Source organism: Triticum aestivum, chromosome 3B (assembly GCF_018294505.1).
Source record: "Triticum aestivum cultivar Chinese Spring chromosome 3B, IWGSC CS RefSeq v2.1, whole genome shotgun sequence".
Taxonomy (NCBI): domain Eukaryota; kingdom Viridiplantae; phylum Streptophyta; class Magnoliopsida; order Poales; family Poaceae; genus Triticum; species Triticum aestivum.
Window position 1 is genome coordinate 687,003,805 of NC_057801.1, and position 22,223 is coordinate 687,026,027.

The 22,223-nt window shown below is 43.2% G+C and overlaps 1 protein-coding gene and 1 long non-coding RNA gene across 2 annotated transcripts; one reads left to right on the top strand and one right to left on the bottom strand.

Annotated features, from left to right (window-relative positions):
- Window positions 1-1,674: 1,674 nt before the first annotated feature.
- On the bottom strand, window positions 1,675-3,918 carry LOC123071747 (uncharacterized). Its single transcript, XR_006434518.1, has 4 exons — window positions 3,730-3,918; window positions 3,407-3,593; window positions 3,101-3,259; window positions 1,675-1,827 (listed from the first exon to the last, which is right to left on the bottom strand). It is a non-coding gene; the product is annotated as an uncharacterized lncRNA (long non-coding RNA).
- A 10,099-nt stretch (window positions 3,919-14,017) lies between these two features.
- LOC123066069 (uncharacterized) lies at window positions 14,018-15,064 on the top strand. Its single transcript, XM_044489229.1, has 2 exons — window positions 14,018-14,363; window positions 14,537-15,064. The coding sequence occupies exons 1-2, from the start codon at window positions 14,130-14,132 to the stop codon at window positions 14,738-14,740; spliced, it is 438 nt and encodes a 145-aa protein (XP_044345164.1). The 5' UTR covers window positions 14,018-14,129; the 3' UTR covers window positions 14,741-15,064.
- Window positions 15,065-22,223: the final 7,159 nt, after the last annotated feature.

Consider the following 22,223-nt stretch of genomic DNA (forward strand, 5'->3'; position numbering starts at 1 on the left):
TCCCGTTAATCAAATGACAACTCTTTTGTCTATGGCTAGGAAACTTAACCATCTTTGATTCACGAGCTAGTCAAGTAGAGGCATACTAGTGACACTATGTTTGTCTATGTATTCACACATGTATTATGTTTCCGGTTAATACAATTCTAGCATGAATAATAAACATTTATCATGGAATAAGGAAATAAATAATAACTTTATTATTGCCTCTAGGGCATATTTCCTTCATTGTCCGGACCAAAAAACCAAAGTAGAGCTCCACAGGCTCTGCATTTAATGTCTTGTTGGTTGGCAAATCCTCTAGAGGGCCCACTAGAGCAGAGCTGGTGCTCGAGGGAGTTGAAGGTGCTCGGGGTCGGGCCGTGAGCACTCCCCTTGTCTCCTTTGGTTATTCTCATAGGACTAGTTGGTTACATTGCTTAGCTGCTTGTTACAACCTCACCACTTAACCATATCATACTCATAAGTGATGCTAGTTTTAGTACCCTTGGTAATGTTATTGCTGAGTTTCAATGACGCGCGAATAACACAACACTCCAGATGAAGGTGACCATGATACTATTACAGGTTCAGATGATGTCCCCATTTAGTTACCAGTGGGAGTACGATGGCGGCCGTGCTCATTTCTATGTCACACTCGGCGATGACTAGATTTGGGGATCTCGATCGACAGTCTGGGATTGTAGGGTGGACGTTTGCTTATTTCTCTTTCCACTTAGGCTATTCTTATCTATACTCGGATCCCTGGCTTCTGCTGCAATGATGATGTAATGTTGGGTCATGTGACTCTCTGATTGGTGAATTGTTTATGTAATGGATATGTACGCTAAATTGTTACTCCCTCTGGAAAGATTTATAAGACGTTGAGGGATTTTCAGACACAGCCGACAAAAGTGCAAATAGACCATTATGCCCTTATTTTGAATTTCGAACCAGTCGTCTTCTTCCTCGCGTCGTCCCCGTATCCACGCCCCCAGCCTTGCCGTCGCCGTCGCCTGGCTGTGTCCAGGAGCTGGTCCCCGTCGTCACCCGCTTGTCCCTGTCGCCTGGCTGCGCCCAGCCTTGTCGCCGCCGGGCCCCTCCACGCGCCCAGCCTGGCCGTTGCCGTGCCCTGGTCCTCCTCCTCGCGCCCAGCCTTGCCGTCGCCGCGCCCAGGCCCTCCTGCTCGCGCGCCCAGGTCCTCCTCCTCGCGCCCTAGCCCTCCTCCTCGCGCCTAGGTGCTCCTTGCCCAGGTACTCCTCGTGTCGCCCAGAGCAAGGAGAAGCAATACATTAGCAAGATACGAGATCAAAATCAATTCCACTATAGTGGAGTACAAGATCCATGTGCTTGATAGTGGAGTATAAGATCAAGAGGAGTAGCTTCGAGAGCAGCAATAAATCACAGTAGCAATAATTTCTCATCATAGCACAACACCAGATCAGGAGATCTTCAAATTACTCCAGATCAAGGAATCAGGTGTGCTCCAGATCAAGATCAAGAGTACAGGAGTAGGACAACAAAAGAGATCTTCAAATTACTCCACATCAAGAGATCGATAGCTCAGGATTAGGACAACAAAAGCATTAAGAGCATCATTAACACAACAGCTGATCAAGAGGAGCAGTTGATCAAGAGGACCAGCAACAACAACAGCATTATCAGTAGTATCAATAGCAGGCGACATTATTAGCAGCATTATCAGCAAGAGCAGCACCAGCACAACAACAGTAGCAAGTGGAGCAACAGCACAGGATCAGTAGCAAGAGGAGAAGTAGTATCACATCAACAGTACCGGAACATAGCAGCAGCAGCACAAAATGCTCCCAGACCTGAACTGCTCACCACCTTCAGGAGAAGAAGAAGCTGATGTGAATATGGTCCAAGAAGAAGAAGTAGCAGATGTCCAAGAAGAAACATTAAATGTCCAAGAAGAAGCAACAGGTACTACATACACATACTCCTTGTATAGAAGTACATCTGCTTTTAGTTGTGCACCGGATGTTGGCATATGCATAGGCATCCTACTCCTAGTGCTTTAATAGCAATTCCTTTGCTTGTTGTTAACAAGATTTGGTGTTTTTGAGTATGCACTAGCCGATGCTATACAAATATCAGGTTTAACATACTCTAAAGTGTTCATGAAAACTGAATATATGTTCATCTACACATACTATACACATACTCCAAAATGTTCATGAAAACTGAATATATGTTCATAGAACTTAACATATGTTTAACAACAAGTTTAACTTGCTCAAATTCATTTAACTTGCTGAAATTTGCATATGCCTACTCCTAGTGCTTTAAATAAGAGTAATTTTCAGTTTTCTTATTCTAACACAATTTCCCTAATTTTCCTATTTTTCTTTTGTTGCTGTAGGTGTTCAGCAAATACGAAGGCAAAGAAAGTCACTAACAGATGAGCAGAGATATGCTGCTTACATGGCAATGCTTACGCTGAATATGAGTAGGGGTGGCAAGTTCAAAAGAACTGACAAGAAGGTGTGCAGGAAGAGTTCGATGAGTATGATGTCGACAAACTCAACCGAATATTTCTAACACTTCAGACCATCATGGTTGAAGTGATGAACTATCGAGGAGGAAACTCGTATAAAATTCCACATTTGCGGAAGGAGAGATTGGAAAGGCAAGGAATGCTACCGCCTATGATACATTTCCCTCGTGAAGTTTATGATAATGCCATGGAGATTCTAGGACAAGATGTCGACTGAGCATGCAGTGGAGTATGTTGAGACTTGTAGTGCTATGATGAGACTTGTTTGTGGAAATGCATCCATGGAGTCTTTTTTGTCGAAATGGATTATATTGTTTTAAAGTTGTTTGTGGAAATGGATTATACGCCTCACTCTCCTAGATGCAGAGGCCGGGGGTCATCCTCCTTTTCTAAAAAAAACTACTCTTACAAGGAGTACTTTCAGACTTCCAGTAGAGTACTCTAACTGCTCCTAACAAAAATCCTACTCTGAGCAAGCACTCTAACTACTGCATGTACTCTACTCCTACTCATATTAATCTAGCAGCACCAGAAGATATAGCAGCACAAGCATAACCACTAGCAGTACAAGCAAAAGAACATGGAGTACAAACAGCAACTCACTGTCGTCGGAGAGGAACCGTGGATCAGAATGGTTAAATGGTTGTCCTTTCTTATGCAGAAATTGAATGGTTACGTGGTTGTCCTGTCTTCTGCACTAATTTTGGGACGCTGAGCATCTTCTCTGGGATTGATCCTGCAAATTGATTGTTCTCCACATTCCTGTGAACATTGACATAATCAAGATTCAGGACTAGGCATGCGAGAAATTCAGTTAGATCTTTGTGTCATCATCATCAGTGAGGAGCAAGTTTGCAATACTCAACAAGCATGCGGCAAGCAATCAGATCTACAGAGAGGAGTGCTCACCGACGGCGCCGACGTCCTCCTGCTCCTCCTCCACTGGTCAGCAACAGATGGAAGGTCGCCTGCACCACGTCATCGCTGCCTCCGCTCCTCCTCATCTAAAACAGCCGCTCGCTCGTGTTCCTACCACCCCTCTCCCTGGGTGTCGCCCTCCTCCTTTTGCTCTGCTCCATTGGCGGCAATGTGTGACCTTGGATGCAGATGCGGATGTAGTCAATCCAGATGCCCAAAATCAAATTCGCACCAAGAAGACACGCTCATCTTGATTTACTCCCAAGATTGCTCCATCTGGCGTGGTAAAAATGAAAAAGAGTTGCATTTTTTACCTTCTAGATCTTGGAGTAAGACGGAGCGGAGGTCATTGAGGTGCTTGCGGCGGCGGCGCTCCGCCATGCCCTCCACCTGCTTATTCCTCGACGCCGACGTCGGCGCGGGGGACGAACGCGCTCCTCCCGCTCATCCTGACCTCACTAAAAAAACAATTTTGGCTAGACAACACGGGCGAGGAGAGGGAGAGGCGGCGACAAGAGGAGAAGGGAGGCTGCGAAGCGGGCGAGAGGGAGGTGTTGACGCGGGCGAGAGGGAGGTGTCGACGCGGGCGAGAGGGAGGAGCGTCGCCACCACGCCGGAGAGTGAGGCGCGTCGCCACCGCGCCGGATTCGGGCAGGGAGACGTCGACGCGGGCGAGTGAGTGCGAGAGGGGAATGGGTGAGTGCGGGTGAGTGAGTGAGCGCAGGGGCAAAAATGGAAACGACCGAATTTTCTTAACGTGCCGAGATTTGAACTACACTTTCTAAAACGTCTTATAAATCTTTCCAGAGGGAGCACTCCACTGCTCTGCTTTTCTTTGGCCGGGGAGGGGAGGGCTTTGTGGTGCTCTAGCTCACCTCCTATGCACTTGAGGTGTTCGATGAAATGCCCGAGCCACACTAGTTAAGCTTTCTCCTCTTGAAGCACGATCTCTGAACTCTATTTTTCCTGAGATTTGTCTAGGTTTATATTAGCGGCCCGTCACGCCCCGTCCCCGTCTTCACTGTCATTGATCACCCGCGCCGATCTCGTCGCCGGCACCACCCTGGTGAGCCTCTTGTTCTTATCTTCTTTCTGAAAAAAAATTCTTGCTTTAGATAGATACTTGTCTAATTTTCTTACTATTTTATTGCTTGTTATTATATAGTGCGATGGTTTTGGTAACCGCCCTCGTCGGCCCTCGTCCTGTCTATGATTCGGATGTGGTATATATTATCTTTATAACTATTGCTTCATTTATTGTTTATGAAAATTATGCCAACAAACGTGACATAGATTTTATTTATCTAGGAGGTATGTGAACCAGAAATTCCAACCGACCCTATTGTCGAGAGGTTAAATTTAGTTGAAGAAGAAAACAATTTCTTGAAGGAAAAAATAAAAAAAATGAGGAGGAGAAGATGATATTGGAGTTGCATGTTGCGGATGTCGTCGATGATCACAAGATCAAGATGGATGCAATGCGCTTGAAGATTAAAAGGATTAGAAAATATGCCATTCATACCGAGGCTTGGTATCATTATGCCGTTGGATCAATTGTTACCTTGTTTGCAATTATGATCGCATTTGTTTTCGCATTGAAATGTTTTATATAGTTTTAATGTATGGTTTAATTAATTTAGATGCTCTGGAGAGCTTTATGTTGTTAGATGAGAACTATGTATGTACTTTGGTTTTAATCTGATGATGAACTTCTATTAATTTGGTCACTTAATTATCTATTCATGATGTTCTGTAATGGTTTTTGACACACTTAATTATATATAATGCACACAGATGAATCGGCAATGGATGTATGGTGACAGACACACCTTTGAGTACATTAAGGGCGTGCATGATTTTCTCGAAGTGGCTGAGGCAAACAAGCAGAATGGTTTTATGTGTTGTCCATGCCCTAAATGTGGGAATACAAAGTCTTACTCTGACCGGAAAATCCTTCACACCCACCTGCTTTACAATGGTTTCATGCCACACTATAATGTTTGGACGAGGCACGGAGAAATAGGGGTTATGATGGAAGACGGCGAAGAAGAAGAGGACGATGACAACTATGTGCCCCCTGAATATTGTGATGCTGCAACGGGGGAAGCTGCTGAAGATCAAGAGGAACCAGATGATGTGCCTAATGATGCTGCAACGGGGGAAGCTGCTGAAGATCAAGAAGAACCAGATGATGTGCCCGATGATGATGATCTCCGCCGGGTCATTGTCGATGCAAGGACGCAATGCGAAAGTCAAAAGGAGAAGCTGAAGTTCGATCGCATGTTAGAGGATCACAAAAAAGGGTTGTACCCCAATTGCGAAGATGGCAACACAAAACTCGGTACCGTACCGGAATTGCTGTAGTGGAAGGCAGAGAATGCTATGCCTGACAAAGGATTTGAGAAGCTACTGAAAATATTGAAGAAGAAGCTTCCAAAGGATAACGAATTGCCCGATAGTACATACACAACAAAGAAGGTCGTATGCCCTCTAGGATTGAAGGTGCAGAAGATACATGCATGCCCTAATGACTGCATCCTGTACCGCGGTGCGTACAAGGATCTGAATGCATGCCCGGTATGCGGTGCATTACGGTATAAGATCAGACGAGATGACCCTGGTGATGTTGACGGCGAGCACCCCAGGAAGAGGGTTCCTGCGAAGGTGATGTGGTATGCTCCTTTAATACCATGGTTGAAACGTCTGTTCAGAAACATAGAGCATGCCAAGTTGATGCGATGGCACAGTGAGGACCGTAAGAAAGACGGGAAGTTGAGAGAACCCGCTGACGGATCGCAGTGGAGAAAAATCGAGAGAAAGTACTGGGATGAGTTTGCAAGTGACCCAAGGAACGTATGGTTTGCTTTAAGCGCGGATGGCATTAATCCTTTCGGGGAGCAGAGCAGCAATCACAACACCTGGCCCGTGACTCTATGTATGTATAACCTTCCTCCTTGGATGTGCATGAAGCGGAAGTTCATTATGATGCCAGTTCTCATCCAAGGCCCTAAGCAACCCGGCAACGACATTGATGTGTATCTAAGGCCATTAGTTGAAGAACTTTTACAGCTGTGAAATGGAAACGGTGTACGTACGTGGGATGAGCACAAACAGGAGGAATTTGACCTAAAGACATTGCTGTTCGTGACCATCAACGATTGGCCCGCTCTTAGTAACCTTTTAGGACAGACAAACAATGGATACCACGCATGCACGCACTGTTTAGCTGACACCGAAAGTATATACCTGGAAAGCTGCAGGAAGAATGTGTACCTGGGCCATCGTTAATTTTTTCCGACCACCATCAATGTCGAAAGAAAGGCAAGCATTTCAAAGGCGAGGCAGATCACTGGAAGAAGCCCACCATGCGTACCAGTGATCACGTACTTGCTATGGTCAATGATTTACACGTAATATTTGGAAAGGGTCCCGGCAGACTAGCTGTTCCGAGTGACACTGAGGAACACGCACCCATGTGGAAGAAGAAATCTATATTTTGGGACCTACCCTACTGGAAAGACCTAGAGGTCCGCTCTTCGATCAACGTGATGCACGTGACGAAGAACCTTTCCGTGAACCTGCTAGGCTTCTTGTGTGTGTATGGGAAGACAAAAGATACAGCTGAGGCACGGGAGGACCTGCAACGTTCGCACGAAAAAGACGGCATGCCTCCAAAGCAGTATGAAGGTCCTGCCAGCTACGCTCTTACCAAAGAAGAGAAGGAAATCTTCTTTGAATGCCTACTTAGTATGAAGGTCCCGACTGGCTTCTCGTCGAATATAAAGGGAATAATAAATATGGCAGAGAAAAAGTTTCAGAACCTAAAGTCTCATGACTGCCACGTGATTATGACGCAACTGCTTCCGGTTGCATTGAGGGGGCTTCTACCGGAAAACGTCCGATTAGCCATTGTGAAGCTATGTGCATTCCTCAATGCAATATCTCAGAAGGTGATCGATCCAGAAATCGTACCAAGGCTAAGGAGTGATGTGGCGCAATGTCTTGTTAGTTTCAAGCTGGTGTTCCCACCATCCTTCTTCAATATCATGATGCACGTCCTAGTTCATCTAGTCGACGAGATTGTCATTCTGGGGCCCGTATTTCTACACAATATGTTCCCATTTGAGAGGTTCATGGGAGTCCTAAAGAAATATGTCCGTAACCGCGCTAGGCCAGAAGGAAGCATCTCCATGGGCCATCAAACAGAGGATGTCATTGGGTTTTGCGTTGACTTCATGCCTGGCCTTAAGAAGATAGGTCTCCCTAAATCGTGGTATGAGGGGAGACTGACTGGAAAAGGCACGCTTGGAGGGGACTCAATAATATGCAGGGATGGATATTCTTGGTCTCAAGCACACTACACAGTTCTACAGAACTCTACCTTGGTGACCCCGTATGTCGATGAACACAAGAACAGTCTGTGCTCCAAACACCCGGAGCAGTGCGACGACTGGATTACATGTGAACACATCAGGACTTTCAGCAGTTGGTTGGAAACACGTCTCAGAGGTGACAAGACTATTTGTGATGAGCTGTACTTGTTGTTCAGGGGACCATCTTTGACTGTATTGATTTACAAAGGATACGAGATAAATGGGAATACATTTTACATGATTGAACAAGATCAAAAGAGCACCAACCAAAACAGCGGTGTCCGCTTTTGATGCGGCAACCGAGAGGGGAAATGACACATATTATGGTTACATAGTAGACATATGGGAACTTGACTACGGATATGATTTTAAGGTCCCTTTATTTAAGTGCAAATGGGTCAATCTGTCAGGAGGCAGGGTACAAGTAGACCTACAGTACGGAATGACAACAGTGGATCTGAAAAATCTTGGGTACACTGGCGAACCGTTCGTCCTAGCCAATGATGTGGCACAAGTTATCCATGTGAAGGACATGTCTACCAAACCGAGAAAAAGGAAAGATAAGGAAGCGAATACATCATACGATGAGCCAAAGCGCCACATAGTTCTTTCAGGAAAAAGGGACATCGTGGGAGTGGAGGGCAAGACAGACATGTCTGAAGATTATGAGCAGAGCGCCTTCGTCCCTGGTAGACTTATTACATATAATGCGTTCATAGCTTTTGAGTGTATGCATACCATCAAACAAGAAAGGCTCACGAGAATAGTTTTTGTGCTTACAAGGTGGACCTATCAAAGGCATATGACAGGGTAGACTGGAATTTCCTGGAGCGAATGATGCAACAGTTGGGTTTTCATCACCGGTGGATACAATGGATTATGGCGTGTGTAACCTCGGTGAGATATAGTGTTAAACTAAATGGAGCCCTCTCAGATTCATTCACACCGTCGCGTGGACTTCAGCAGGGTGACCCTCTATCCCCGTTTTTGTTTTTGTTTGTAGCTGATGGACTTGATGCTATTTTGAAACAGAAGGTCGGACAAGGAAGGATTTCTCCTATTCATGTGTGTCCAAGGGCTCCAGGTATCTCACACCTCCTATTCTCATACGACACTTCAATGTTCTTCCGTGCTACTCAGGAAGAAGCTACCCAGGTGGGAGATGCACTGGCTATTTATGAGCGTATCACAGGACAATTCATTAACCCGGTGAAATGTTCTATTTTATTTGGCCCATGTTGTGGTGACAACGACAAGCAGGAGGTTGTGCATACCTTGCAGGTTCAGACGGCGGGGTTCAATGATAAGCATCTTGGTCTCCCCACACCATATGGTAGAATGTCGAAGGGCGAGTTTCAAAATCTACAAGAGCAACTTACTAAGCGTATCTTACAGTGAGGAGAAGCGGCGTCACAAAGGGGCAAAAAAATTCTCATTAAGGCGGTTGCGCAGTCCCTACCTACATATATCATGGGCGTTTTTCGTTTGCCCCGGAGTGTTTGTGATGATCTTACTCGCATGGTATGTAACTTTTGATGGGGGGCCAAGGAGGGGAGAGGAAGACACATTGGCGTGCATGGGATACATTGATTAAACCGAAAGTGCAAGGCGGAATGGGGTTTCGTGACTTCATACTCTTCAACCAGGCACTTCTGGCTAGACAGGTTTGGCGTCTTATTGCTTACCCTGACAGTTTATGTGCGCAGGTGCTCAAAGCGAGATATTACCCGGTGTGACGTCTGGAAGATACGGTCTTTTCGGGCAACTCATCCCAGACATGGCAGTCTATTGTCCACGGTCTTGAGCTTCTCAAGAAAGGTCTAATTTGGCGCATTGGTGATGGTGCTTATGTACGTATTTGGCGTGACCAGTGGATACTACATCCACTTGCGAGGTTGCCAATATCACCCCAGGGGCGCTGTCGCCTTCGACGTGTTAGCGAGCTCCTGGACGACCGAGGAAATTGGAACGTGCAACAACTTAATCAACATTTCATGTCAGTAGATGTCATGAAAATTATGAAGATCAAGGTGGTGCCATGGTTAGACAGAGACATTATCGCTTGGGCGCCTGAGTGTTCTGTCTATCCTATGACGAGATTCACCGTTAGACTACAACCGCATAGAGTAGGGCACTTGATGGGTGACGTGCCGTCTGGGCACTTATATGGAGGTGCCCTGCTCCACCAAAGATGCGTATCTTTGCATGGCGTTTGGTCACAAATTCACTGGCTACTTGGGTGAATAAAAAAATCATGGAAACTTGAGGTGTCTAACCTTTGTCTGCTGTGTGCGATGGAACCGGAGGACACATTCCACACATTCTGTAGATGCCCATTGGATGTTGCTTTGTGGAACGCTATGCAAGAAAAATGGCTATTGCCGGACTTAGCTTCAGTGATGAATACAAGGCTTGAGTGGCTTTTTGATCTTCTGTACAAGCTAAATGAAGATGATCGCATGCATGTGTTGATGGTGCTGTGGAGGAGTTGGTATGTACGTAATGAAATAGTACACCATAAGCTACCACCTTCAATTGAAGCTTCCTGCAGATTTCTGATTAGCTATACTGAATCTCTTTGATGCATCAACCATTTTCCAAACACTGACATCAACAAAGGGAAGATGGTGATGCCACCGATTGAGTATAGTTCTACAATGATAAATACACCAACACAGCGTGCATCCACGGTCTAGTTGTCTGCCCCACCGGCTGGTCGCGTGAAGCTGAATGTTGACGGGTCGTTCGTTGATATAGACGGTCGATTAGCAGGATCCGGTATGATCCTACGTGATAATGACGGCAACATTATCTTCTCCGCTTGTCGTTCCATCTTGCATTGTTCCGGACCGCTCCAGGCTGAGTTGTTGGCGTGCCAGGAGGGATTACGCCTTGCTCTACAATGGTCTACTCACTCGGTAGACATTGATATGGACTTGATGGATGTGGTCAAGTTGATCAAGTCGCCTACCCTTGACAGATCGCCAAATAAAATGATAGTTCAGGATATTAAGAGGCTCTTTGGTGAATGGGATGTCTCCATTGCTCATGTAAGTAGGAATCAGAATGTTGTTAGCCACACCCTTGCTGCTTTCGGACGATCGGGGGCCCGATCTGCAGTTTGGTTGCGCTTTGGACCTGCAGACGTTCCTCTGCTATGTAGGAACGAATATTCCAACAATTGAGCAATGAAATACTTTTAACCCGCAAAAAAATGAAATTAACCAATACTTGGGTAAAAGGCAGTACCTTTTTCAGTCTTGATTAAGTCTAAGCCAACTGAGATTTAGAATCCCGTTAGTTTTAAATAGAGACCAGAGATCAATGTGGTTTCTTTAAAGCGGATTACTCTCTCAACATACCATCCATCATCTTTGTTGAAGTGTGGAATTCATCAGTGGTCGATCTGGTCAACTTGTCGGGAGCCCTCCACGACGCCATGCGTTCTGGGGTCCCACATCCCCTCATGTCCGCCTACCACATCCATATCGAATCGGATGTTGCACCTAGCCTTATCTCCCGCCACATGTTTTCTTCCCAAAGGCGCCGCCGCCAGAACATCTCTCTTTATACATGTTTGCAGCGTATTGACCCTCATCACAACTCGCTTCTAGCCCATTGGCCATCATCACCTACAACAGGCATTGCACATGCCCGATCGTGTGCTAATTGGGTTGCGTCCCTGCTGCTCCTCTCAGACCGCCGCACACCAAGGCTACCGCCACCAATTTAGGGGCATTGATCTATGCCAGTGGTGTTGCAACGTGAGGCTGTCGACAGTGATATCGTCGATATCGGAGACCAAAGATGTCCCCCTATTTTGTTCGTCCAGGGGTTAAAAACACTACAGATGTTCTTTTCCGGTGATCAACCAAAGACAAGATTTTTATCCAGGTTGAGGCCCCCACGTGGTGTAATATCATACTCCTACTTTGTTGTTGTTATATTGGTGTATATGATCTGTTACAAGATGATGGTCTCTCTCTCTCTCTCCCTCTCTCTCTCCCTCTCCCTCTCTCTCTCCCTCCCTCCATCCCTCCTAGCTGAATTCCTCGGTCGTTCCTTTCATGCATGGCCTCTGTCCTCTAGGGCCGGGGCACCATAGTGGCCTCACAATTGCATGAGTTACAGTGAAGATTTGGACTATGTTAACTTCCGAACACTTTTGTTTAGTTGAAATATGTCAAAAATGCAATGGTCCTTCTGATTTTAGTGAAAACCATCTGTTTTGCATGATAATCATCCAGTTTGTTAAAATCCGGTTTAAAATTTATGCAGGCAGGGTTAGATGGTCGGCTCCTGTATCATTGGCAAATACAATGTTCGTTTTAGGGGTTTTATTAGGGGTCCGACTTGTAGATGCCGCAAGGACACTAGGTACACAGCCGCAGACGCACCACAAAGAGATCCATCTGCGTACACGTGATCAGCCCCAACCCTACGTTCCAGCCTGGATACAAATCTAAGCTCGACATTGTCCGAACAGATCAACGCTTTAATCGTGTACACATGGCAGACGACACCACAAAGAGATCGATCTGCGTACACGTGATCAGCCCCTCCCTACGTTCCATCCCGAATACAAATCAATCTCAACAAGGAAAAAGTCCATTTTAAACCCTAAATTTGTAGACGTTCAGCGAACCAAACTCTCAAATCGAAATCCCGATCGATTGCACCCTAAACTATGCAATCCCGGTCTAAATTGAACCTTCGGATCGTTTGGATGACCGGGATTGGTGGGAATTCGCTGAGGCCGCTGCTGCGCTCACCCCTGCTCCCGCTGGGCCAACCCGCTTTAATTTTTTTAGAAATAAAAAAATGCAAAGGGGACTACAGCCTGCTGGCCCGGCCCGCTTTTTTTTTTTAGAAAACAAAAAGAAGCGCACGCTGTGGCTCGAAGTCGAGACCGATGCTGGTGGTTGGAACGACGCTACTAACCACCAGGGACACTACATACGTTGTGTTAACTTACTCCCTTTTTCTTCTTTCTTTTGTTTCTTTTTTCTTTCGTTTCGTTTTGTCTTTGTTTTTATTTTATTTTTTAATTTCCTTTTTAAAAAAATCATGATTTATTTTGAAATTGACGAACCTTTTTCCAAATTTTCATATTATTTTTTAATCCCGTAAATTTCTAATTTTTTAAAAGCTTGAGTTTTTTAAACTATATAAAACCCGTGGCCGTTTTACTAGGAAATAGCAAACGAAAAAAAGAACCTTGTGAACCAGAATTTAAAAAGATTTTTTTTACGAATTTTGAACAAAATGTTCATGGATTTGAAAACATCCATGAAAAAAGATGTTTATCACAAAAGTCCATGAATGTTCAATGTTTATTCGAAAATAGTTCAACATATATTACAAAAATGTTCAATGCGTATTTTCAAAAAAAAATCGATGCATATATTCATATTTGTTTTTAAAAATGTTTATCACATAATACAAATTTCAATGCATATTCAAAAATTGTTCAACACATATATTTATAGTTTTTTCAAAATGTTCAGTGCATATTATTCTCAAATGTTCAAAAGAAGTTTGAAGCATAATGTTTCGTGTCATGAATCTATCAGTTGAACTCACTAATTTGGTTGGCAAATTCCAGCAAATAACAAGATTGAGGTCGCGAGTTCGAGTCGCTCTCGTAGAACGTTTCCAGAATTTTCTTTTTGCGCGCCTACTATTCAAGAGCTCCAAATGGGCCGGTTCACGAATTTAAGAAAAACAGAAAATGGAAAATAAAAAGAAAAAAGAAAAAGAAAGAAAGGCTAAAAGGAGGAAAAAGAGAGCAAGTGAACACAACGCAAGTTGTGTCCTTGTGGTTTGTTGCTTCGATCAACAACAAATGATCTTCGGTTCGAGCCACCACCACGCGGTCATTTTTTTGAACGAAAAAAAATAAAGCGGGCTGGTTTAGCAGGGAGCTGGGTGCGCGCCCCACCACGCGCTCATTTTTTTTAAACGAAAAAAAAAACTAAAGCGGGCTGGTTCAGCGGGGATCTGGGTGCGCGCCATTCGGAATTTTTGTTCTTGAATGAAAAAATACTCCTGCGGGCCGGCCCATCAGACGAATCCCAGTTCAAACGATGCCAGGGTTTGATTTAGACCGGGATTGCATAGTTCAGAGTGCAATCGACCGGGATTTCGACTTGAGGATTCATTTCGTCCGACCTTTACAAGTTTAAGATTTAAAATGGACTTTTTCCTCTCGACAAGGTCCTAACAGATTCAACGCTTTAATCGTGTGCCTTGCGTAGATTGATCGCCACGGTCCACGTCTTCCTCCGGTGCGTCTCACGCACCAACACCTGCTCCCAGCCGCGCGCCGTACTGCACCGCGTATGATGGCTAGAGCGGCCGAGCACGTCGTCGTCCCCGTCCGCGGCATGGAGGAACTAGGCGACGATGGCGACGTGGCCCTCGGCTACCCGCTGATCGACGAAGGTGACCGGAGGAAGCCGGCCGCCGCCGTGGGTTACCCGCTGCCGCCCCAGGGAAGGGAGCCACGACCGTCGTCGGCGACAAGACCACCTCCCCCCGACTACTGCGACTACTGCTGCAATATGTTCACCCTGGTACGTACGTCGCGCTGGAGCAGATCCAGATCGTTGCAATATGATCCAATCGATCTTCACTCCACGTCCGATTTTGCATCCATGATCCATCAAATTGGCCATGGTTGCGCACATTTTTTTTTCTATTTCTGTTTAATATGATAAATCCGTGCCTCCGCTTTCTATCGTTGCAGGGTTTTGTGGTCACCTTCGGGCTTGTATTGGTCACCGACTTTTTCCTGGCCATCTTTCTACAGAAACAACCGAATCCCTTGTTGGTGTTGATATGCCTCCCCTTCATTTTCGTAATCTTTGCTGGACTCGTCGTGTTGATTATTATATGTTGTGCAGCGTCAAAGCTCAGAGATAGAGAGTCAGGTGGGCTAGGTCCAACTTGATGAGAGCTGCCACATCTGTTGTAAATTCTTTATACCTAGCAATTATTATACCTAAAGAGTCCAGCAAAGATTAATGTTCAGAGGGCCCTGATATCAACGGACTGCCTGGCTACTGTCAAACACATTAAGGAGCACTATACCTGGGCACTAGTATGGTGCTGGTGGAGGAGATCAAGTCCAAGCTCTTGATCTTCAATTCTTCAGACTTAATTCATGTAACTCGCGAATGTAATAAGGAGGCTCATTTACTTGCTAAAGCTGCAACTTCCTTAACCCCGGGATGCCATCTTTGGCTAACGGGAAGACCTGACATAGTTTGTATCCCGTTATGGTAAAGATGACGAAATTAATCTATGAACGAAAATGATTCACAAACTGAACTCGTTTAAAAAAAAATCGCTTAGCTGACCTTTTGTGTGGCGCCCGAATTAAGGCGCCACACTCTACAGTGCAACGCCTAGCTCTCAGACGCTACATGTCTGGCAACGTGGCACCCCCGGGGCCCACACCCATTAATGCAGCGGGTTAGAGCTAGGTGCCACACATGTTATGTGCTTACGCGCTGCATTGTGACTTTATAACAGCCGCGCGCTGGCTTCCCCCCACCCCACCCCATTCATTCCAGTTACACAAAGGACTCGCGGGGGCTTCATCCTCTCCCCTCTCAATCCTCTCTCCCAGTTTCTTCAGATCTGACGATTTCCTTCGTGGATTTGTTCACCAATCCATCCTAGAAGGTATTCTCCTCCAATCCCCTTATTTCTATCCAGAACATGTTACTTATTTTGAAGATTTGTGGAATACTTGTTTGATTGGATTAGAAACTTGCATGTATATTTTGAAATAGATTTGTGGGATTTAGGATTTGTAGATGATTTATAATCATTTTGTAACCCTAGTTTAGTTTATTTGTATTGACAATATATGCTTTCATGTTGAAAATCTAGATTGTTGAGATGAACCCTATACATGTCTAGATGTTTGTGTTGATATTTTTTTAGATGAGTGAGATGAAATCCTAGATTTGTATTGACAAGAATGCTTCCGTTGCGGAACCCTACATGTTGAGATGTTTTTTAGATGAAACCATTATGAAACCCTATATTGTTTTGGATACATATGTTTTCTATGATGATTGTTGGCATGCTTTGATTGTATATATTACATTAGTATTCAATTTTCCTTTTAGTTTGTACCGATTGTTAAAATTTTCCGTAGGAAGTATGGTAGTTAGCTAACGTATGTTTATTGTTTGAAATTTGCAGGATGGTTTGGCTTCTCGATGATCATTATGACACTCGACACCGGGCCTATATTACGTTGGTGGAGCAGCCGGTAATAATCAAAGTGGCCGGTATTATGAATTTTGTGTTTATTTCAAACACACATGCACCATATGTGATACTCTGATTTGCTTGTTTGTAGGAGTTTCAACCTCTGAAGATTTGGTCTCATGGGGTCACAAGTGGTGGGATGCGCTATGATGAGCGGTACACACCATACATAAGGGAGACATGACTCCTCCCTTTCATTCAGCTGGTCAGCCGGTCGACGCCGAGTCTCAATGTTGCAGCAGTCACCACGCTTGTTTATCGGTAGGACAGAGACACACAGTTTCCATCTTCGGACCGAGGACATGACCGTGACGCTCCACGATATCGCTATGTGATACGTCTATAACGTATCTATAATTTTGCATTGTTCCATGCTATTATATTATATATCTTGGATGTTTAATGGGCTTTAATATGATCTTTTATATTATTTTTGGGACTAACCTATTAACCGAGGGTCCAGTACCAGTTTTTGTTTTTTTTTCTATTTTAGAGTTTTGCAGAAAAGGAATACCGAACGGAGTCCAAACGGAATGAAACCTTCGCGATGATCTTTCTTGGACCGAAAGCAAACTAGAAGACTTGAAGATGAACTCGGAGACGTAACAAGGAGGCCACAAGGCAGGAGGGCGCGCCTAAGGGGTAGGCGCGCCCCCACCCTCGTGGGGCCCTCGTAGCTCCACCGACCTAGTTCTTTCACCTATATATACTCTTATTCCCTAAAAACATCAGGGGGAGCCGCGAAACAACTTTTCCACCGCCGCAACCTTCTGTACCCGTGAGATCCCATCTTGGGGCCTTTGCGGCGATTTGCCGGAGGGGGATTCGATCATGGAGGGCTTCTGCATCAACACCATTACCTCTCCGATGAAGCGTGAGTAGTTTACCACCAACCTTCGGGTCCATAGTTATTAGCTAGATGACTTCTCCTCTCTCTTTGATTCTCAATACAAAGTTCTCCTCGATGTCCTTGGAGATCTATTCGATGTAATACTCTTTTGCTGTGTGTTTGCCGAGATCCAATGAATTGTGGATTTATGATCAAGATATATGAATATTATTTGGTTCTTCTCTGAATTCTTATATGTATGATTTGATATCTTTGCAAGTCTCTTCGAATTATCGGTTTAGTTTGGCCTACTAGATTGATCTTTCTTGCCATGAGAGAAGTGTTTAGCTTTGGGTTCAATCTTGCGGTGTCCTTTCCCAGTGACAGTAGGGGCAACAAGGCACATATTGTATTGTTGCCATCAAGGATAAAAAGATGGGGTTTTCATCATATTGCTTGAGTTAATTCCTCTATGTCATGTCATCTTGCTTAATGCGTTACTCCGTTGTTTATGAACTTAATACTCTAGATGCATGTTGGATAGCGGTTGATGTGTGGAGTAATAGTAGTAGACGCAGGCATGAGTCGGTCTATTTGACACGGATGTGATGCCTATGTTCATGATCATTGCCTTAGATGTCACCATAATTATGCGCTTTTCTATCAATTGCTCAGCAGTAATTTGTTCACCCACCGTATTATATGCTATCTCGAGAGAAGCCACAGTGAAACCTATGGCCCCCGGGTCTCTTTTCCATTACATTGAATCTCTTTTCCATATTATTGAATCTCATTTACATCTTGCTAGTTTCCGATCTACTATTTTGCAATCTTTACTTTCAATCTATACATCAAAAATACAAAAAATATTTACTTTATTATCTCTATCACATCTCATTTTTGCGAGTGACCGTGAAGGGATTGACAACCCCTTTATTGCGTTGGTTGCAAGTTCTTGATTGTTTGTGCAGGTATTCGGTGACTTGTGCATTGTCTCCTACTGGATTGATACCTTGGTTCTCAAAACTGAGAGAAATACTTACGCTACTTTGCTGCATCACCATTTCCTCTTTAAGGGAAAACCAACGCAAGTTCAAGAGGTAGCAAGAAGGATTTCTGGCGCCGTTGCCGGGGAGATCTTCGCCAAGTCAAGCCATACCAAGTATCCATCATAAACTCTTCTCCCTTGCATTACATTATTCACCATTCGCCTCTCGTTTTCCTCTCCCCCACTTCTAAAATGATTTTCGAAAATCTTTGCCTTTTCTTCGCCCCTCTTTTGTTCGTATCTTTTTGCTTGCTTCTTGTGTGCTTGTGTGCTGGATTGATTGCTTGTCACGATGGCTCAAGATAATACTAAATTGTGTGAATTTTCCAATACCAACAACAATGATTTTATTAGCACTCTGATTGCTCCTACTACCGATGCTGAATCTTGTGAAATTAAAACCGCTTTGTTGAATCTTGTTATGAAAGATCAATTTTCTGGCCTTCCTAGTGAAGATGCAGCAACCCGTCTAAACAACTTTGTTGATTTGTGCGATATGCAAAAGAAGAAAGATGTGGACAATGATATTGTTAAATTTAAGCTATTACTGTTTTCGCTTAGAGATCGTGCTAAATCTTGGTTCTTATCTTTGCCTAAAAATAGTATTGATTCATGGAATAAGTGCAAAGATGCTTTTATCTCTAAGTATTTTCCTCCCGCTAAGATCATCTCCCTTAGGAATGATATTATGAATTTTAAGCAACTTGATCATGAGCATGTTGCACAATCTTGGGAAAGAATGAAATTAATGATACGTAATTGCCCTACACATGGTTTGAATTTGTGGATGATTCTACAAAAAAATTATGCCGGATTGAATTTTGCTTCTAGAAATCTTTTAGATTCGGCCACGGGAGGCACTTTTATGGAAATCACTTTAGGAGAGGCTACTAAACTCCTAGATAATATTATGGTTAATTATTATCAATGGCACACCGAAAGATCCACTAGTAAAAAGGTTCATGCGATTGAAGAGATTAATGTCTTGAGTGGAAAGATGGATGAACTTATGAAATTATTTGCTAATAAAAGTGTTTCTTTTGATCCTAGTGATATGACTTTGTCCACTTTGATTGTGAATAATAATGAATCTTTGGATGTAAACTTTGTTGGTAGGAACAATTTTGGTAACAACGCGTATAGAGGAAATTTTAATCCTAGGCCATTTCCTAGTAATTCCTCTAATAATTATGGCTATTCCTACAACAACTCTTATGGAATGTTAATAAGATGCCCTCTGATTTTGAGAATAGTATTAAAGAATTTATGAGTTCACAAAAGAATTTTAATGCTTTGATTGAAGAAAAATTGCTTAAGATTGATGAGTTGGCTAGGAACGTGGATAGAATTTCTCTTGATGTTAATTCTTTGAAACTTAGATATATTTCACCTAAGCATGATATTAATGAGTCTCTCAAAGCCATGAGAATTTCCATTGATGAGTGCAAAGAAAGAACCGCTAGGATGCCTGCTAAAAAAGATTGGTTTGTAAAAGCGTGTTCCTCTAGTTTTCATGATAATAATGATGAAGATCTAGAAGTGATTGATGTGACTCTTATTAAATCTTTGTTTTTCAATACGAATCTTGATAAAGATGGGACTGGAGATGAGTCAACTTTAGCTAAAAGGCACCCCAATGATTCAGAGTTTTTAGATCTAGATGCAAAAATGATAAAAGTGAGATTGAAGAGGTCAAAACGTGAAGTAGCAATGAACCCACTATTTTGGATTTCAAGGAATTTAAGTATGATAATTGCTCTTTAATAGATTGTATTTTCTTGTTGCAATCCATGTTAAATTCTCCTCATGCTTATAATCAAAATAAAGCCTTTACTAAACATATCGTTGATGCTTTGATGCAATCTTTTGAAGAAAAGCATGAACTAGAAGTTTCTATCCCTAGAAAACATTATGATGAGTGGGAAACTACTATTAAGATTAAGATTAAAGATTATGAATACTATGCTTTGTGTGATTTGGGTGCTAGTGTTTCCACGATTCCAAAAACTTTGTGTGATGTGCTAGGTTTTCGTGAATTTGTTGATTGTTCTTTAAATTTGCATCTTGCGGATTCCACCATTAAGAAAACTATGGGAAGGATTAATGATGTTCTGATTGTTGCAAATAGGGATTATGTGCCCGTAGATTTCATTGTTCTTGATGTAGATTGCAATCCTACATGTCCTATTATTCTTGGTAGACCTTTCCTTAGAGCGTTGGTGCAATTATTGATATGAAAGAAGAAAACATTAGATTCCAATTTCCATTAAGGAAGGGCATGGAACACTTTCCTAGGAAGAAAATTAAATTGCCTTATGAATCTATTATTAGAACCACTTATGAATTGCATACCAAAGATGGCAATACCTAGATCTATTCTTGTTTTTATGCCTAGCTAGGGGCGTTAAACAATAGCGCTTATTGGGAGGCAACCCAATTTTACTTTTGTTCTTTACTTTTTGCTCATGTTTAGTAATAAATAATTCATATATCCTCTGGTTGGATGTGGTTTTATGTTTTAGTTAGTGTTTGTGCCAAGTAGAGCCTTTGGGAAGACTTGGGTGAAGTCTTTGCGATCTTGCTGTAAAAAACAGAAACTTTTGCGCTCACGAGAATAGCTGTAATTTTTTAAAGAAGAGTGATTTTAGGTTGATTATTTTTTCAGAAGATTAATAGAAAAATTACTTACGTCCACCAATTTATTTCAGAATTTTTGGAGTTACAGAAATATTCGAAAGTTATAGATTGCTACATGCTGTTCTGTTTTTGACAGATTCTGTTTTTCATGTGTTGTTTGCTTATTTTGATGAATCTATGAGTAGTATCGGGGGGTGATACGTCTCCAATGTATCTGTAATTTTTGATTGTTCCATGATATTATATTACTTGTTTTGGATGTTTATGGGCTTCACTATACACTTTTATATCATTTTTGGGACTAACCTACTAACCGGAGGCCCAGCCCAAGTTGCTGTTTTTTTTTGCCTATTTCAGTGTTTCAAAGAAAAGGAATATCAAACAGAGTCCAAACGGAATGAAACCTTTGGGAGAGTTATTTTTGGAATGGAAGCAATCCAAGAGACTTGGAGTAGACATCAGGGAAGCTTCGAGGCGGCCACGAGGGTCCAGGGCGCGCCCTACCCCCTGGACGCGCCCACCACCCTCGTGGGCCCCTCATGGCTCCTAAAACCGACTTCTTTCGCCTATATATATATCCATATACCCTAAAAACATCGAGGAGCACCATAGATCGGGAGTTCCGCCGCCACAAGCCTCTGTAGCCACCAAAAACCAATCGGGACCCTGTTCCGGCACCCTGCCAGAGGGGGGATCCTTCACCAGTGGCCATCTTCATCATCCCGATGCTCTCCATGACGAGGAGGGAGTAGTTTACCCTCGGGGCTGAGGGTATGTACCAGTAGCTATGTGTTTGATCTCTCTCTCTCTCTCTCTCTCTCGTGTTCTTGATTTGGCACGATCTTGATGTATCGCAAGCTTTGCTATTATAGTTGGATCTTATGATGTTTCTCCCCCTCTACTCTCTTGTAATGGATTGAGTTTTCCCTTTGAAGTTATCTTGTCGGATTAAGTCTTTAAGGATTTGAGAACACTTGATGTATGTCTTGCGTGGGATACCCGTGGTGACAATGGGGTATTCTATTGATTCACTTGATGTATGTTTTGGTGATCAACTTGCGGGTTTAGTGACCTTGTGAACTTATGCATAGGGGTTGGCACACGTTTTCGTCTTGACTCTCAGGTAGAAACTTTGGGGCACTCTTTGAAGTTCTATGTGTTGGTTGAATAGATGAATATGAGATTGTGTGATGCATATCATCTAATCATACTCACGGATACTTGAGGTGACATTGGAGTATCTAGGTGACATTAGGGTTTTGGTTGATTTGTGTCTTAAGGTGTTATTCTAGTACGAACTCTATGATAGATCGAACGGAAATAATAGCTTCGTGTTATTTTACTATGGAGTCTTGATTAGATCGATCGGAAAGGATAACTTTGAGGTGGTTTTCATACCCTACAATAATCTCTTTGTTTGTTCTCCGCTATTAGCGACTTTGGAGTGACTCTTTGTTGCATGTTGAGGGATTGTTATATGATCTAATTATGTTATTATTGTTGAGAGAACTTGCACTAGTGAAAGTATGAACCTTAGGCCTTGTTTCCTGGCATTGCAATACCGTTTGTGTTCACTTTTATCATTAGTTACCTTGCTGTTTTTATAATTTCAGATTAAAAAACCTATATCTACCA

Excerpts from the sequence above, each read along its gene's own strand:
- LOC123066069 (XM_044489229.1), top strand. The coding sequence starts at position 14,130 with ATGATGGCTAGAGCGGCCGAGCACGTCGTCGTCCCCGTCCGCGGCATG. Across the intron at positions 14,364-14,536 it reads GCTGCAATATGTTCACCCTG|GGTTTTGTGGTCACCTTCGG; the intron begins GTACGTACGTCG and ends CTATCGTTGCAG.